Genomic DNA, 18634 nt, shown 5'->3' with positions numbered 1-18634 from the left:
ATATTACTCTCTGTGCGTGATTTACCGAATTTAATTCGCTACTTAGCTGATAGAGCGCATATCAGTAATATACTTGTATACTTATTTTGTATTTGCGATAATCGCCACAGTTTTGTAAGTATTGTTTAAGTATTATTTTTTGCTGTGTGAACACGATTTATATTTTTTACAATATTATATTATTGGGTGGGGGGGGGGGGCATTGACACGGGACACCCAATTTTTGGAAAATTTAAATTTTTAAAGAGCCAAACGTGTGTGCATCGTTTGTGCAGAAATGTGCACCAGATCCCGACTTTAGTGCACAAGAACTCTCAGCGCTATCCCAAAAACAAAATGAGGGCGGGGGCATTGAAACGAGACACTCCTTTCTTTGAAAATTGAAATATTTTTTAAATTAATAGAATATTTCGTTCAGGTAATAGGTTTAATAGGATTTTAATTTTGTCATGTGATCACCTAGAAATAGTAGTTGCCTGCAGTACCTATATTATAATATATTATATATTTTAAATATTTTTTTTTTTTGTTAAGTAATATTAGTGAGACATATTCTGCAAAAAGATAATACAACTTAATATGTAAACATAATTACCTATTGTGTTCAGATAACAATTAATATATAAAAATCAAACATAATCCTAGCATAAAACCTTCACTAGAACAGTCAGGGTGTTTATTTTTGATCTCATAATATTCGATTCCTATGAATTTGTATGCTTGTTTTCACAAATTATAATTAAAAAATAGTTTTGTTTTTGTGTAATTTGCGAACATTTAACATTTTTTTGCTACTCAACCAATTGATATACGACCTAACATCATTGAGGTAATAAATAATTGCGATCCCGGATGTGCTTTCTATCAATGAGTGTTTTGAAAACTAAAACTGAAACCCATTCGGGTTTAAATAGGGCACTTACAAGGTAAGTTATAGATAATAATTTATACATTTTCATTTATTTAGATATATTATTAGAAACAATATAATATTAAATAATATGATATGTTATTTCACACTTGATATTATATACTATATATAGTACCTATGTAAAATAAACATAATTATATGTAAATAACATTTTAAAATGTCAAATTTTTTTACTCAAAAATAAAAATCTAATATATATAAGCTTTATACTGGGAGTAATAATTTACTAGTATTTATGTATAATTTATAATAATATTATACATTATATTAAAACGAATCTCAATATTAATGTTTTGTACAGTTTATGTGTCTTTGGAATAATATATTTTATTGTTAATAAATTGTATATTTAATAAATAAATAAATTTTTATTTGATAAAAAAATGTAAACAAAAATGTAAAAATATTAATTAAAAATCTTAATTCGACAACAAATTTACATATAAATCGAAAATTTAATAAAAAAAATTGAAAAATCTAAATTTGATAAAAATTATAAAAATAATATATTATATTTCATAAAAAAATAAAAACATTTTAATAAAAAATCTATAGCTGATAAAAATTATATCAATAGGTAATTATGTTTACATATTAAGTTGTATTATCTTTTTGCGGAATATGTCCACCTAATATTACTTAATAAAAAAAAAAATATATTTAAAATATATATTATATAGGTAACTACTATTTCTAGGCGTTCACATGACAAAATTAAAATCCTATTAAACCTATTTTCTGAACGAAATATTCTATTAATTTGAAAATATTTCAATTTTCAAAAAAGGAAGTGGCTCATTTCAATGCCTCAACCCCCATTTTGTTTTTGGGATAGCGCTGAGAGTTTTTGTGCACGAACGTCGGGACCTGGTGAACATTTCTGCACAAACGTTTGGCACTTTAAAAATTTTAATTTTCCAAAAATTGGGTGTGTTTCAATGGTCCCTCCCCCCCAATTTGTTTTTGGGATAGAGCTTTAAGTTTTTGTGCACAAACGATGGAATTTGGTGTACACTTCTGCAAAAACGATGCACAAACGTTTGGCGTTGCTAGAAGTTCAAATTTTGAAAGTGGGGGGGGGGGGAGCATTGAAATGGACCTTTTGGTGACCAGGCATCACGAGCTATTGTTTTTCGTTCCCAGCCCGTTCAGAATACACATAATGACAATTTAAAAGCAATTTCTTTTTCATATTCAAACTCTCTATAAAAATTAATACAGCTCACGGGTATTAATTACTTTTAATGTTCATTCACATAATATAAGTTTTAATAACCCATCCAAACAGTCACTTAATTTACTCGAAAAAATTGAAATATCTAAAAAGTACCAGAGCACGATTCGAGGAAGTAATTCATAACCATTCGTCAACAATCTTAACTAATATATCTGATGCTTTATTAGAGCCAGTGTATTCGATTATGCATGGACAGGTGAAAATAAAAAATAAACCAATGGCCACTACCACACTTTTACTAAACATTTTGCTGTACATAGCTATACGCCATATTGAATCAATATTTTAAATACACTTTTTGTTTTGTGATTCCAATGGTAACAATTATATTACATTTTGAATTAATGATTTATTTCTATATTGTTTCTTTGTGAAATTGTGTAAAATCGTAATTATTTTGATATCTATAACCGTTGTGACAACGATTTATTTTTACGATTTTTTTCGCATTCATATTAGAATAAAAATACGAAAAAAATAATTATACAAATTATATGAGAATAAATATAAAGTATAAGTCAGTATGGGTTAGAATATTGCAGTCCTTAGAAACGGTTAGAATTTTAGAACTGCAATTGAGACCATCCTTTGAAGAAGACAGACCTAGTAACAACTCCTGCTGCTGTCCTGTAAAGCTCAGTGAATAAGTTACGTGTTTACGTTAAATAATGTAAGGGACTATGCATATATTATGTTCTCGTGTTCTAGTGTTATTTAAGGTAGATTAGTGATATTATTTCATTAACTGAAAGGGTGTATGTAATATGTATAAATATTCTTCAATAATGCATTAGTATTTTAAAGCACCTAATGCGTATGTATGTATGTATGTATGTATGTATGTATGTATGTATGTATATATATTTTTCATATAGGTATATATGTTTATCATCTAACATAATTATATGGCTCGCATTAATTAAATATCTTGTTGTTTTAATGAAAATATTTAATAATTCAAAATAATTATATATTTTATGCCTAGTTTTGTTTTGTTTAAATTTTCATTATTAGAGCCTCCAGAGACATTTACTTAATCATAATATATTTCACTATTTTTATCTTTTGTGAAGATCTCGTTAACTTTTACAGTATATTAATAGTATTTTAAATTTTTGGGACCCTAAGTGATTTAATTAATTAAAATTATAATTCAACTACTATATATTATAAAAAACATCGGATTCTTCTGTAGCATTTATAATTTTGACAGCTTAAAAATATGTCAGAACTAGAAGAAATTAAAAACAAAAATCGTCCGTGGATTAATCAGGTATGTTTATAATAAAAACTATATAATATTTTAAATTAAATTGATTTTAATAATTATACAGATTAGAGAAATTTTGTTTTGCAATCTAGAAATTAAATTTTTCAGCATAGTACAACAGTTATTCAACGACTTCATTTGAGTTTATTTAAATGCATTATGTTTGTAATCTAACTACCTATAGGATGAATCTTGAGTGTTTGTATGTGAATATTATAAGAAAACTTCTTTTTTAGAAATTCTTAACATTAAAAATAAACAAAATGTATTAGTTTTTTTAATTTTTAAGATTAGAAACTAGTTTTTAGTGTTTATATGACTCAAAAAGAAGATAAACCACTGGGTGGTTTTTTTCCTCAGGTTTTCATGTAAATAACTGATCTAACTGATCTGAATTGTATCTATATTTATTTTTAAAAAAGTTTTATAAAATTTTATCTTATACATCTATATTTTATTTTATAAATTTTATAATAATATATCTTATTATATTTAAAGATTCAATCGTTCAATAAACTTTACCGATATGAAGATAACAATGCATATTTGAGTCCAGGAATAAAACTGGGGTGGGTCATTGGCGTATTGATTCCATGTCTTCTCAGCACCTGGAACGTGATGCTTTTCATTAGGATACCGATGATAGTAGGAAACGCGGGAATATTGCATTCATTTCTTATTGCAATACTTTCACTGCTTATTATTCTAATCACAAATTGTTCATTGACTGCAATCAGCACAAATGGAAAAACCAAAGAAGGTAGTATTTAATTCAATAACAATAATTAAAAACATCATACATTAAATTAATGTTACAAAGGTATATGCAGCACCTCTTAAGTAATATTTTATAATATAAACACTTGATTTATTCAAAAATGATAAAAACAAAATATTAATAAACTTAAATGTATTCTATTATAATTTATAATTTAATACATTTTCTATACTTATATATTTTAAAAAATTCAATAAAAATGCATGTACCTAATGATTATTAATTAAGTTTAATATTAGGTAATTAGATACCACACAAAAGTATGTATTGATGATAATGTTTAGAAATTAATCTGAAAACAGTGAAAACATTTAAAAAAACTTAGCTACCAAAATATTTTTCCAAAAATGTCGAAACTATTCTAAAAACATCCACGTACCTATATTCCGTAAGATATGAATAAAATAACAATATTTCAATGAGAACCATGGATTTGTAGATTTGATATTAGAAATGAAATATCTGTTTAAGTCTTACTTAATCGTAAGCGTAAATTTAGTTTATTTCAAAACTTGTTTTTTATTTCGATCATTGAGGAGAATCCATTTTTGCAAAGATAAGTGGTTTTGAATAATTGTAATAATAATAACAATGTTTTTTTAGACAGCAACGGATATACGTTTTTAATCTTTATCCAAAACTCACCCAATCTTAATTTAGTAAATTACATTTTAAAACTTTCATCACATGACAATTCTATCAAAGTCTCTTTTTTATTGTTTGTTAGTGTGCTAGAAATTTTATCAAAATCCAAAATAAATGAGTTTCTTATCCAAAAAATCTATATCTTCTGTATATATAATAATGGATATCTTTCTGTCTGTTTGTTTATCCTTTATGTATTTCTATACGATTGGACTAATTGCAACGAAAATTGATACAGCAGAGATATATTAGACCTATGGTCAGAAAATAGGCCAAGTTAAAAAATGACAGGCCCAACCCCGAGAGGTGCTCAAAACAGACATTTTGAGATTTATGTTGGACATTTTTGTTTATTTATAGATGGTTGCTATTAGTGATTGATTGCTTATTGTTATTATAGAATTAGCTGCCTGCACTTCGTATCACTGTGTACTAAATTCGTTTCCTGAAGTTATGATAGCAGTATGATTTTATTCACATTACACATAGATATATAATAGTTAAAATATACTAAGTAGTAATCTTTATATTATATATATTATATATTTATAATATCTAATCGATATTTAATTTAGTTAATTATTATAAAATTTTATTCGTTTTATCGAGAAAAGTCTGACAGTTCAAGTATTTAACTGACTGTTATTTGGGCCTATACATTTTTAACTTAGCCTATATTCTGTTCATAGGTCTAATAAATTTTTATCAACATAAATTACATAATGAATAACTAAATTAAAGTTCGTTGTAAGATTATTACTCAGTATATTTTAACCGTTATCTATCTATATGTATTATAATATACTGCTAGTATAATCACAGATAACGAATATAACACACAGTTGGTGACTTAAAAGTGGTAAGATTTCTAACGGGCTACAAAGTGCACGGATTCAACTGTTCAGAATAATGTTCTTTAAAATATTCTTCAAACGTTGTTTTTAGAATTTTAGAATTGTGTTTTTTGTTTTTATGAGATCATCTTCCAGTAATTGGAGTTCGTATTCTGTCACAAATCGATCCAAATTAGGAAAAGACTGTAGGTTTTCATTCGAAATATATTTACTTATCATTTCAATTATATTAATTAATACCTTAATTTTTCATTCATTGAAAATATGTTTATTGATTTACCGTGTTAACTTAAATTCAATACATTGAGATGATTAAAATTGTCAGATAATTATGCCAATGTTGTTATTGACAGGTTATCTGTCAATTTATCTTTGATTTCAAAATGGGTTGGTCTCTCCTAGGAATAACTGAACCTCAAAATGTAGTTAAAATAACCTACTAAGCATTTTTCCCCGAGAAAGCCATCTCAATTTCGTATTTAAAAGCAATTGAATGTCTTCAATTCCCATTTCAGAACACAGTTCTGTAAATAAACGAGATTAGAGACCCCGAGATTTAATAAAATTTACTACCATTAAGGCTTCCTGGAGCACTAGTTTAAATTGTTCTGGCACACGCTTTACTATTAAATCTTTAATTATAGTTTAAAATATATGCCCCACCTAAATGATAATTTGAGCATAGTTTGATACATCTGTACTTTCATCAGGTTGTATTGAAAAATTCACTATTTTTCACTTTATTAATTCATTTTTATTTAACGTGCAATGCCATATTTTAAACCCCGCGGCGATCAGTATCATTTGACAGTCATATCATATCAAGTTGTTTAACTGATGGTTCACATAACACACAAGTTACCATATCTTTTGCGCTGGTAAAATCAGTTCTCCGTCGACGGTATGAAGTTTTCAACACTTCGCCATTCATAAGCTCACTGAGAGAAATTCTTCCACTGTTATTTCAGTACTACCACTAACAGATGATATAATTTTCTATCTTGCTTTTTATCTCTGATAATTATTGAATGATATAGTCCCTCGGTTTTATTTTTAACGTCTTATGTTTGTAGAAAGGTGACGGTTTCATATTTTTGTTCGAAAAAATTTCAAAACAGATGACATATTGAGAACGATCTTCATTGCCTACGTCTATGACCGTGAATTCAATAGTAATGTACTCAGAATTATATTTTCTTACAAATTTTCTTATTTTCATAGGATTATTCACATAATCTTGACTTGTGCTTTCCGATTTTGAAATTAAACTTACTGAACAGTTAGAACGTAGATATATTGTCTTTTGCTCTATTCAGCAACTTATCAATGATTTTATTGTTTTAGCAGCATATAAAATATGTCGGTTGTAAATTTTTATCATAATAAACACAAGCTAAGTAAGAGCATAAATATTTAAAGACATAAACTTAACTACTTACGTTGACTAACAACAATAAACTAAACTGCTGAAAAGAAAAAATTAAGCGCTTATATAAATTAACCAGAATTGGCAGAATTTATCTAAGTACGTTTGAAGTACATATTATCTACAATTATATAATATACGGCATCTTTTTTATTGACGTATTTCCCATGAAATCTGAAATTTACTATCTGAATATTAAAAAATACACACCACATTGCAAAATCATTATTACGCTAATAATCTAATATTTATTTTAAATTTTCTGTTCTACCACCATGCAGCCTTCCACATAGTATTTCGTGTACTACCAGTGGTGCGTGTAATATAGTTTGAGAACCGCTGAGTTACTAAATTATCAGATAAAATATACTAATTCTTGAAGACATTTTGTCAAAAATACTACACTAAAAATAATTATAAATCTAAAGAATAACTAAAATAACAAGATAAAAATGAATAAGTTGTTTTATTAGTCATTTTGTTCTTACATAGTTAGTTTATTAATCAACTAAATTCTTATCTTATTAAGTTATTATAATTTATAAACTTTGGAAATTACTTAAATTTTGAAGATGATAATTTATGTAAAATTAATCATTAACTTACCCAGGATTGATTAACGTTAAGAAAGATAAAACTTAAATAATTATCAAAAATAAGATCTTTATATAATTTGTTTTAGAATATAAATTATTTATTTCAACATTAAAAGAAGAAAAGAAAGTGGGTAAGTCATGGATATCGCTCTGCTGTACAGTAGGTTACTGTAATGGATGGAATTAAATTTGAATCTAATGATATTATATCATTCTATATGAAAAGCGATTCTGAGCTATTCTGTCTATGATATATTATAGATTATTAAAATGTTCAAATGTTAGATTTAAAAAGAAAAATTTTTATGAATTTCTAGCTTAAAATAGTTGGTGAATTTACTGATTCTTACGTATGTTGCCAAAGTTAAAAATTTGAATGCTTGTAAAAAAAAATTGTGACTATGTATTTCTTTTATTATTCAACTGCTTTGTAAAAATATGTTAGGAGCCTTGTATTAAATTTTCAAATCTTAGATATAAAAGGAAAGTTTTTTATGAATTTCTAGCATAAAATAATTTATGAATTTTCGTGATTTTTAAGTACGTTGTCAAAATTCAACCTCTGAATACTTATAAAAAAAAATATGAATTGTTCATCTTAAGTCAAAATTGTTTGAAAATTGCATAGTGGATAGAATATACTTGTATAAACATTCGGTGAAAATTTCATGTATCTATGGCCATTTGTTTTAAAGTTACATCAAAAACCAAAATCGATTTTATTGAAAACTGATTGTGTGTAAAATTTCCCTTAATTTTAATTTTGTTTATCCCAATTATTTAGAAAAATATTGAGAATTTTTTACTCTCTTGACCCCCCCCCCCCAAAAAAAAAAAAAAAGTACCAACTAAATTCACTTTCTGATCGAACGAAGTACTGAAGTCAAAAATCGAAGCACTTTTACTGCCCAAAAACGTGATGACAGACAAAAAAAAACACACATCATAATAAAATCATTACATTCATCGCTCCGCTTAGAATCTAAAATTGGTTAAAATTTTTGAAAATTCAAAACATAAAATTAATACATTAAAAAAAATGTATACTTGTATATTATTTAGTAATTTAAATCAACTATAGCTACCTACCCAAAGGTATTTACGGTTCGATATTTTTTCGATTGTGTACCATATCACTCATCTACAGAACCAATAATTATAAAAGTATGAGGTTAGGTTGGGTTAGGTTATGAGGTATGAGGTTTATATTTGAAACTTTTTTGTTGGTATTCTATGTAAGGTTAGAATTATATGTTTTACACTCAAAAACTACTGTAATAATCGCTTTACATTATTATAATTGCTATACACCCAAATATTCAACACCGTACTTAAATAATTCATCGTTTTAATATATATTATGTTCAATGTTCATCCATTACCTCCATTTTTTTAGTACATTAATGCTTCAAAATATAATTTAAGGGTTCTTATAAGGCAATGGTATTTAAAAAAAAAAAAATCATATCAAAAATATTATCTCTGTTTTCATTTTCTTTCTCTTTTTTCTAATAAAATTATACTTTTTTAGTAATATACTTTTATTAATGAATGAATTAATATTTTATTTATGTAAAGGAGGTCTTTATTTCATTATTTCCCGATCAATTGGTCCAGAATTTGGAACATACATTGGTATTATATTAGCATTTGCTAACATTGTTTCTGCGGCTAATTACACAATATACTTTTGTACATTTTTTACATTTTTACTCAAGGATGCAATCGATATTGATATTATTTCATATTCAATATACATAGGAGTAGTGTATATAATAATTATTATGATTATAATTGGTTGTATCGACAAGGAAAAAGAAGCTAAAGTATGTATACAAATATTTCATAAATTATTAAAAAATTTTTAAACGTTTTATTTTAAGATACACATTGCTCCTCTAGTAGCGGTAGTTTTCGCTTTCATTAATGTCATTATAGGCGCATATATTGGACCACCAACTCCCTTGTTAAAGGCAGAATTTATCACTAGATTTAACAGTAATATATTTCATTGCTATTTATTATAAATTATTTGCAATTAACATGAGTTCATATTATATTCCAGTGAAAACGTTTGAAAAAAACTTGTATCCTAAATATGACAATTTTGAAAACGTTCATGAATCTTTTCTTACAATGTTCACGAAATTTTTTCCATTTTTCACTGGAATACACTCTGGATTAAAATATTCAGCAGGAGATCTTAAAGTAAATTAAATAATATTAATTCAAGAAGTATGATCATAAAATTGGTTATTTTTTAGGATCCAAACGTTGCAATACCAAAAGGAACTTTATTCTCGATTATTATTACCACAACTATGTATATTGTAATAATAGTATTATCTGGGTCGGTTCAATTGAGAGAAGCTATGAATGCAAAAATATTTGACGATGTTTCTTTTGCAAATTGTCCTTTTGGAGGCTGCTATGAAGGATTTACAACAACAGTAGATAATCATTAATTATAAATATAATATTATGTGCACACCTGTTGTACATGGAAATTAACATTTGTTATTTAATGTTTTAGCTATTTTATCGAATTTCATTATCGAAGTTCTTTATTTATATCGGTGTTATTACGGCTTCTATAAGTAATACTTTAACTGCATTAATATTTGGTTCAAAATTATTAAAAAGAATTGGACAAGATGATGTTTTGCCTCTTATTAAATATTTAGAAAAAGGCTATGGAAAAAGTAATGAACCGTATCGTGCCCATGTTTTTACCATAGTTGTATCATCAACATTATTTTGTATTAAAATTAAATATGGAGGTAATATGTTATAGAGTATGTAATAAACAATAAACTATTGATTTTAAATAACAAAATGATTCTGAAAAATTAAATAAATAGTATAAAAAAGAAATATATTTCGAAAATCAAAATGTAATAGTTTATTAATTAATTTTCGGGATCATTTAAAATTATTAGTTAATAGGTATGTATTTTTTTAGTTAATTCAGGTGTTTCTTTCAAATTGATAACAATTTGTAATTTAATTGCATACACTATGTTAAATTATTGTACTTTCCTTATTGCCTATTCTGAACCTTTGGGTTGGAGGCCAAAATACAAGGTATTTACTTATCAGTTAATAATATAATATACATATCTATATTATTATAATATATAATATTATTATATTTTCTTGAAGAAGAACTTGTTGGAAAAAACTGTAAGGTAATTAGACTACTCTTAAGATATGAAGAAAAGGATATGAGATGAAAGCAAATTTATTTGAAGGGATTACATTAAAAGCCGAAATATCGACGAAAAGAAGAAGATTTATTTTTGATAAGATTTTTACAAAAAAAATATTATATAACTCTTCATTTATATATTTTATTTATACAAAATAAACAGTATAGAAAGATAAATTATTGAGTATGCATATGGAGATTATTTTTTACTATGTATAGAATAGGACCATTTCCCTGGCACCCTCACTTTTGAATTTCAAAACAAAACCAAGAGCCTTTTTTTGTGCATCGTTTGTGCTCTTTTGTGCTGAAAGTCTCGACATTTTTGCTTTCGAACTTTCTGAGATACAGACGTTTTTGTTAGGGGATTCTGGAGAAATGGTTGCACCCTCACTTCGGAATTGCAAGAAAAAACCAAGAGCCTTTGTTTGTGCTCTTTTGGGCTGAGAGTCTCGACATTTGTGCTTTTGAACTTTGCGAGATATGAAGATTTTTCTTTTGGGGGTGCCGGGGAAATGGTTGCACCCCCACTTTAACATTTCACTATTTGAATCATGCCGTTGATTTGTGTGGAAAGTCTTCACATTCATTCACGTTATATTATTAAGTATACACTATCTTTCGATTTTTAACGGTTTGAACCTGTAAAATGGTTATAATTACCAGGGCTTGAAAACGAAAACATTATTTTCGGTTTTGAAGGGTTTTACCCGATATAGAATGCCGATTTTGAATGGTTTAAACTTTCCACACAAATCACGGCATGATTCAAATAGTGAAATGTTAAAGTGGGGGTGCAACCATTTCCCCAGCACCCCCAAAAGAAAAACCTTCATATCTCGCAAAGTTCATAAGCACAAATGTCGAGACTTTCAGCACAAAAGAGCACAAACGATGCACAAACAAAGGCTCTTGGTTTTTTCTTGCGATTCCGAAGTGGGGGTGCAACCATTTCTCCAGCATCCCCTAACAAAAACGTCTGTATCTCAGAAAGTTCGAAAGCACAAATGTCGAGACTTTCAGCACAAATGAGCACAAACGATGCACAAAAAAAGGCTCTTGGTTTGTTTTGAAATTCAAAAGTGGGGGTGCCAGGGAAATGGTCCTGTATAGAATTGTGGTTGCAGAATTAAAAATAGCAGTGATTGAAGAAAATATTTTAAAAACATAATAATATGTTAGGTCAGATAAGATCTTCCTTGATGTTCGAATTTTTAACTAAACAATTAGGCGTTACAAACGAAGTAGGTAACTGAGGTATGATTGGTTTGGCGAAGAGTGTTAAGAAGATGTCCAGAAAATACTAAGAATATGTCTGTAAATAGTTATTGATAACTTTCTACATTTATATTTTATAGCATTAAAATATTATTAAATTTATTTTCAGTTTTATAACAAATGGTCAAGTCTTGCTGCAGCAATTATCTGTTCTTCATTAATGATAATAATTAATCTAACAATGTCATTAAATGTTGGTTGTGCAGTATGTGTTTTATACATACTTGCTAGAAGTAAAAATGAAGGTCTGTTCGATCGCTTTAATAATAAACCTTACACACCAACTAATAAAGTTTTCCATTAATAAAATTTATATTTATATCAAGTTATAAATTGGGGATCTTTTACGCAAACACAACAATTAAAAATAGTTATAAAAAACATGTACATGGCCGATACTATTCAATACCATATTAAAAACTACTTACCTAGTTTAATTGTTTTTTCTGGAAATCCTAAGTCTAGAAAAAAGTTAGTTTCTTTAGCTAATTTAATTACAAATAATAATGGAGTACAAATGTGTGTCAATATTGAAAAGGTTAGCTGTAACAAAAAATGATAAAATGTGTAACAATCTCATATACTCGTATTTAAATTATGAAAACTTTATCTCTTTTAAGGTATTGCTTTCTCCGAGACAAAAGAAAATATACCTTGACAAAGGGATTCAATGGTTAAAGACTTCTGGAATCAAATCCCTATATGTTATCATTGATAACATAGAATTGGATTTAGCAATTCCCTTAATATTTAGTTGTGGACATGGGCAATTGAAACCAAATATGGCAATGGTTGGATACAAATCTGATTGGCTTAGTTGTCCATATCAAGAACTTCAAACTTATTTAAATATTTTCAAGTTAGTTTAATCTAAAATGTTTTACAATAAAAAACTGATACTTGAAATATATATTAAAATATGGATATTTTTTTTATTAGTGAAGGTAAAATTCATGACATTTCTATGATTATGGTTCGTGTGTCATCAACTGAGTTTAATGATAGTCAGAATTTATTCAATCGTGGTTGTAAGCACTTAGATCACAATGAAGATATCCCGTGTGAAACGCAATCAAATCAAAATATTAGAAATCAACAAAAGTATATTTAAATTAATATGTCATTCAATTTTAAATTGTGTAACTTATTGAGGTATTAAAATATATCTAAGCATATTATGTAATTTCCTGATGTACCCATTATGTCCATTTACTCGTTTAGAAACCGGAATTCAGCACATTCACAGAGTGAGCTTTCATGACTTGTTCAATAATATTCCAGATGTATCAATCTGTGGAAGGTGGACAATCGACCGACAACTAAAATATCGACAAGACAATCAACCGATAAGGTCAATCGACCGACAACCAAAATACCCACAGTAATATTATAAGTGCATAGTCATTTAATTTTACTTATTTTAAAAAGATTTTTATAAATATTGTGTAATAATAATAATGATAATAATTGTATAGTTTAAAAATTTAAAAAATAATTCATAATATAATAAAAAAATACTGAAAAGATTAAAAAAATGTATAAATGTATGCGATTGTAGAGTGTACATTACATGGTTAGGTTGTGAGCAATACCTTGAAAATACTCCAGACGTGTTTTACCTTCACGATTGTTAAAAGCAATCTTCAAACGCTGTTCACGTTTTTGCTGAAGATTTGTTGGGGGTGGCTTTGGAGCTCCTTAAAGAATAGCTTCGATATCTGCATCAACCTCATCTTGTTCTTTTTGAAGTTCTTTGATCAGCGTCAACAGACCAATATGGGCCCTTCCTACCAATTCATTCTAACGTCGATGCCATTTTTCCGCATAATTAGATTTCCTAAGAATACCATTGTCTATAAATATATGATAATATAGAGTATTAGACAAACTTTATAAATAATTGAAAATTATTAAATACAGTATTATATAGGTACCTACCAATGTTTTCATAAATTTACCATAATGTTGGAGGAAAAAGTGGTGGGTTTCTATGTTCGGTGTTGCGCACTATACGACGGATTTTACCTAATGTATAATTGTCTTCAAACCACTGTACAAAATTACTTGCATTTTTAGGCATAATTTCTTTAATTTCCTTGAGTGCATCAGGAATTTCCTCTTCGGGCAAAAATGCAAGAGACAACATTTGCCGAACTTTGATGCTGAAATTTCCATTATTTCCATGCTCAATGGATAGCCCAAGGCCTTGTAATTTTCGCCATTTACCGGCTCAACTAAATTTGCACAGTCGGAAAAAGGTACCTTGTCAATTGAGAGCTCGTTGCTGTGCGATAAATGTCTTGGTTAGATAAAAACATGAAACTTATCTGGATGGCTTATCCATTTTATGACCTACTTATTTCTATAACGTTCTAATAACCAATAATTTTGGTTTAAACTGCTTTATTTTATTAAATAAAAGAGACATGTGCCAATTTTCAAAACTTTCAGCAATATATATATGACATAAGTTCCCGATTAAATTATATTTAAAGATGATTTTTTTATTATTAAATATAATTACTATACAATATTAATAAAAATCTTTTAAAAATAAATGAAATGAAATTACTGTGGACTTATAATATTACCGTCGGTATTTTGGCTGTCAATCGATTGTCCTGTCGGTCGAATGGTTTTCGGTCGATTGACCCAGAACCTCAATCTGTATACCTATATGTCTATGTTCATCCATCCAATTCATTGTCGTGGTTAAACTGACGTCAATATTTTCAAATTATTTATTATTAAAATTAAGAAGAATAATCTAATACTATAAAGATCAGAAGATAATATAAGAAAACAATTTCAGGTTGGATAATTGCTCTTTAAAAATAAAGAATGAAGAATTTTCATTCGATTCGGAGAAACGAAAAAACGGGACTGTAGATTTGTGGTGGTTGTACAGTGACGGAGGTAGGTATATTAAATAAGTAATACTTTTCAAAATAAATTGTATATGCAACTTATTAAAAATCATATATTTTATTTATTGTATTTAGGTTTGTCGTTAATCATTTCAAGTATATTAAAGTATAGTATTACGTGGAAAAATTGTAAATTTCGAATTTTTGGAGTAACAAACAAAATTGAGCGTTTGTCTGAAGAAAAACACAAGTAAAAACTATAATTTTATGAAAAATCTTTAATTAAAAAATATCGAATTAATAACTATTACTAGTGGAGGTAATATATTTGTTATGCTTGTACCAGCTCCATTAGAGCGATAGATTGTTTCCATAGTTCCATGTACTTATAGAATTGTAGTTTTTAATTTTATTATTTTCTGTACATTTATGATCTAGAAATATATATATTAAATTTATAATAAGCATTTGTGGCGTGCATAAGGCAGAAAGTTTAACTCTCACCCAACTTTTTAAATAGGATATTCAATCTTCCTTCATGATAGTAGCCGCTCTCTTATAAAATATTTATAGTAATTTCTGGAAAATTATTGTTAGAATAACAACCTTCTTCCTAAAGAAATCCTGTTTGTTTAACTGATAAGCTTAATATATTATGTGGTATGACTTGAAAATTGGTAAAAAGCTAAATTACGAAAATGAGTCACCTATAAAGCTACACAATGGAAACTGCTACTTCACTTAGGTATATGTAGATTTGTTTTTCCCTGAATGGCTAATTTTCTAAGATCTTAATTATTTTAATTACTGCATACTTAACCTTTTTTTTCTTCTTTTAAACCGGCAATACACTCACCACCCGGGAACGCCGTTAAGCAATGCTTCGAGTGGTGAGTCGCCATCGTTTATTTCAACTAAACAATACATCGTACTTGAGGTGCGGAAGGGACAATCCCCCAACCACAGCCCCTTACAGGATATTTACATAGCAATAAAATAGGCGTGGAAGGACAATCCCCCAACCACTGGCCCTGTAAAAACAACAAACAACAATAACAAAAGGAAGAAAGAAGTGGGATCGATAGTACGGCCCCGCAGCCTAGGCCGGAAGCCATAACACCGACGGCGCGGTCCCAGCCGTGCCCGCCTGTACCGAGCGTGCCCCCATAACCTCCTACGCCTTGACAAAGCGACACCCTGTCGGAACTTCCTGTCCCGCTCGGCCTCCTCCTTCACCGAAATTACGTCCCTCGCGAAGCGGACGACCACTGTCCAGTTGGCCGGACCTCCAGCATCCTGGACACCAGTCCACCCGAGTCAAATTGTCCGATCAGACGCTCACGTTCACCCCTGAACGCCTCGCAGCGAACTAGGGTGTGCTGAGCGTCGTCGAACTCCTCACCGTAGCCGTCGGGTAGACCGCAATGGCAACACCCATCAGACGATGCACGGTTGATCTTCCGGAGGAACCGGTTGAAGCAACCATGCCCCGTCATCAGCTGAGTTAGGTGAAAGGACATCTCCCCGTACCTCCTGGTAGCCCACCGACAGAGCAGGTCCGGGGGATCAGGATACGGGTCCACTCGCGTCCGCTGTCCGCGGGTGGCACCGACTGCCGCATGGCCCGGGCCCACTTTGCCAGCGAACGAGCCCTCAGTGACTGAGAAGTCGTCTGCCCGCACTGTCTCCGCTGGATGGTCCAACCGAGGGGACCCCCCGTCACATATTTCCGTCAACCACCTCTCTCTTATGGCCTCGAACGACGCGTATCGTTCTTTGGCCATAAGGACGACGGGGATAGATACGACGACTGCATACTTAACCTTATTTTATCTAACCTCTCGAATCGTGCTGGAGTCATGACTAAAGATCAGATATCGAGGGATAATTTTCTTTTTTTTTTTACATTAATTAAACATTTGTATATTTTCTTAAATACCTAATTATGTTCAAGTTAATTAGATTGGATGAGTCATTATTTAAACTTCAAAGGTGTATAATAGGGTTCTATCGCATTTTTAACAAATAGGTTAAACTTTAAATTATCGTTAGTGATACTCGTGCATATATTAACTTGTTATTATAGTTGATGCACTTTCGAATAAACAGCATAATAAGTTATATACTTAAATTATATTTTATATTCTGATTTAATATATTTGAATTTCCATGTAATTAAAATGAGAGATGTTTTTGGAAAATCATCCGTTATATAATTATAATGTTAAAATCAACTAAAAAGTTCAAAAAAAAAAAAAAAATAATAATAATATTAAATTGATCACGGCATCTTTTGATATTATAGACTATTTCCCATAAATATTTAAAATTGTTTACGTCAAAAAATAAAATAATATATTGATATATTATGAGCAGTGAGCACACATTTTTCAGATTAAAACAATTGTTATCACTGTACCGAATTGATTTCGACTACTTGGATATCATTTTAGCAAACATCACTGATCCTACAACTATAACATTTTTCAATTCATTACTAGAACACGTAGCTTCTAGAGGTAATATACAAATTTTATTTTACGTTATTGTATATGATATATATATATTCATATTATATTTGTGTGTGCAATTACAACAAAATTCTACATTTAATGACCAATATATAAATAAATACATACCAACGAATAACGTTAAACACATTGTGAAACGTTGTATGTATTTTACTAATAAATCCTCGTTTTCATCATCCCAATCATGAATGATTAATTCATCAATTATCCAAAAAGTAAAATTTACTTTTTATATTGTTTCAAATTTATTTTCTAGATAATCAATTTGATGATTATAATTTACAAAAGGATCATATTGCTGAGACGTTGTTTTTAAGAGATCTTATTGAATTGCATTCATTTAACTCTGATCTTATCATATTGTAAGTGTATTATTTAAGTATATTTTTAAGTGAAATATTGATAAAAAATGAAATTAAACTTTCAGAACGACGCCAAATAATAACAACGAGGAAATAAATATATTATTCATGTGTTGGATAGAAACGATTTCTAGAGGATTACCACCATGTATTATAATCAATAGGAGTGCAGATCCAGTTCTTTCAATTTATGCTTAAGCCACATATATACCTATAATAATATATATAATATACCCACACAGCAAATGGAATATATTAATATTTTAAACACCTTTAGTTTTAATGGTCTTTTAAATATTATATACCTATATCATATTTTAAACAAATTTAGTTTTAACGTTCTTTTAAAAATAGGTATCATAATTTAAACACGTTTAATTTTAATGTTCTTTTAAATATTATAAACATCATATTTCCAATACGTATACATTTTGAATTTTATATTATTTTTTGATTATTTCGTATTATATATATAATAATAAAATATAATATTATTATATAAATATGGCCCCGCGCCGCGGTATATTATAATATTATATTATATATACCTACTTCTTCACGACTACCTAGTATAGGCGCGTACCTATATATATTATTTGTATTTATTGTCGGATGGCTGTTATTATTATTAGTTATTACATATTATTATAG

At 28.5% G+C, this 18634-nt stretch overlaps 1 protein-coding gene across 2 annotated transcripts; it reads left to right on the top strand.

The window, feature by feature from the left end:
- The first annotated feature begins 3351 nt into the window (after positions 1 to 3351).
- LOC107167253 (bumetanide-sensitive sodium-(potassium)-chloride cotransporter-like) lies at positions 3352 to 18394 on the top strand. 2 transcript variants are annotated; one of them, XM_089227328.1, is made up of 17 exons: positions 3352 to 3441; positions 3937 to 4198; positions 9316 to 9563; positions 9621 to 9735; positions 9803 to 9945; positions 10002 to 10187; positions 10271 to 10517; positions 10700 to 10821; positions 12333 to 12468; positions 12550 to 12761; positions 12844 to 13082; positions 13163 to 13324; positions 15036 to 15139; positions 15226 to 15340; positions 17485 to 17609; positions 17878 to 17983; positions 18049 to 18394. In XM_089227328.1, the coding sequence occupies exons 1-17, from the start codon at positions 3391 to 3393 to the stop codon at positions 18179 to 18181; spliced, it is 2706 nt and encodes a 901-aa protein (XP_089083454.1). In that variant the 5' UTR covers positions 3352 to 3390; the 3' UTR covers positions 18182 to 18394. The 2 variants fall into 2 exon arrangements, with proteins under 2 accessions (XP_089083454.1, XP_089083456.1); XM_089227330.1 differs by lacking the exon at positions 3352 to 3441 and having other exon boundaries at positions 4048 to 4198; positions 9316 to 9372; positions 9456 to 9563.
- The last annotated feature ends 240 nt before the right edge of the window (positions 18395 to 18634 follow it).

This window comes from Diuraphis noxia, unplaced genomic scaffold, assembly GCF_037042655.1.
Source record: "Diuraphis noxia isolate RWA-SAM2 unplaced genomic scaffold, SU_Dnox_SAM2 contig0004, whole genome shotgun sequence".
NCBI classification, from domain to species: domain Eukaryota; kingdom Metazoa; phylum Arthropoda; class Insecta; order Hemiptera; family Aphididae; genus Diuraphis; species Diuraphis noxia.
This window is presented reverse-complemented; position numbering and strand designations above follow the sequence as displayed.

Coding starts and splice junctions, on each gene's coding strand:
- LOC107167253 (XM_089227328.1), top strand. CDS start 3,391: ATGTCAGAACTAGAAGAAATTAAAAACAAAAATCGTCCGTGGATTAAT. Junction 3,442..3,936: donor ATCGTCCGTGGATTAATCAG/GTATGTTTATAA, acceptor TTATATTTAAAG/ATTCAATCGTTCAATAAACT. Junction 13,325..15,035: donor AATATTAGAAATCAACAAAA/GTATATTTAAAT, acceptor AAACAATTTCAG/GTTGGATAATTGCTCTTTAA.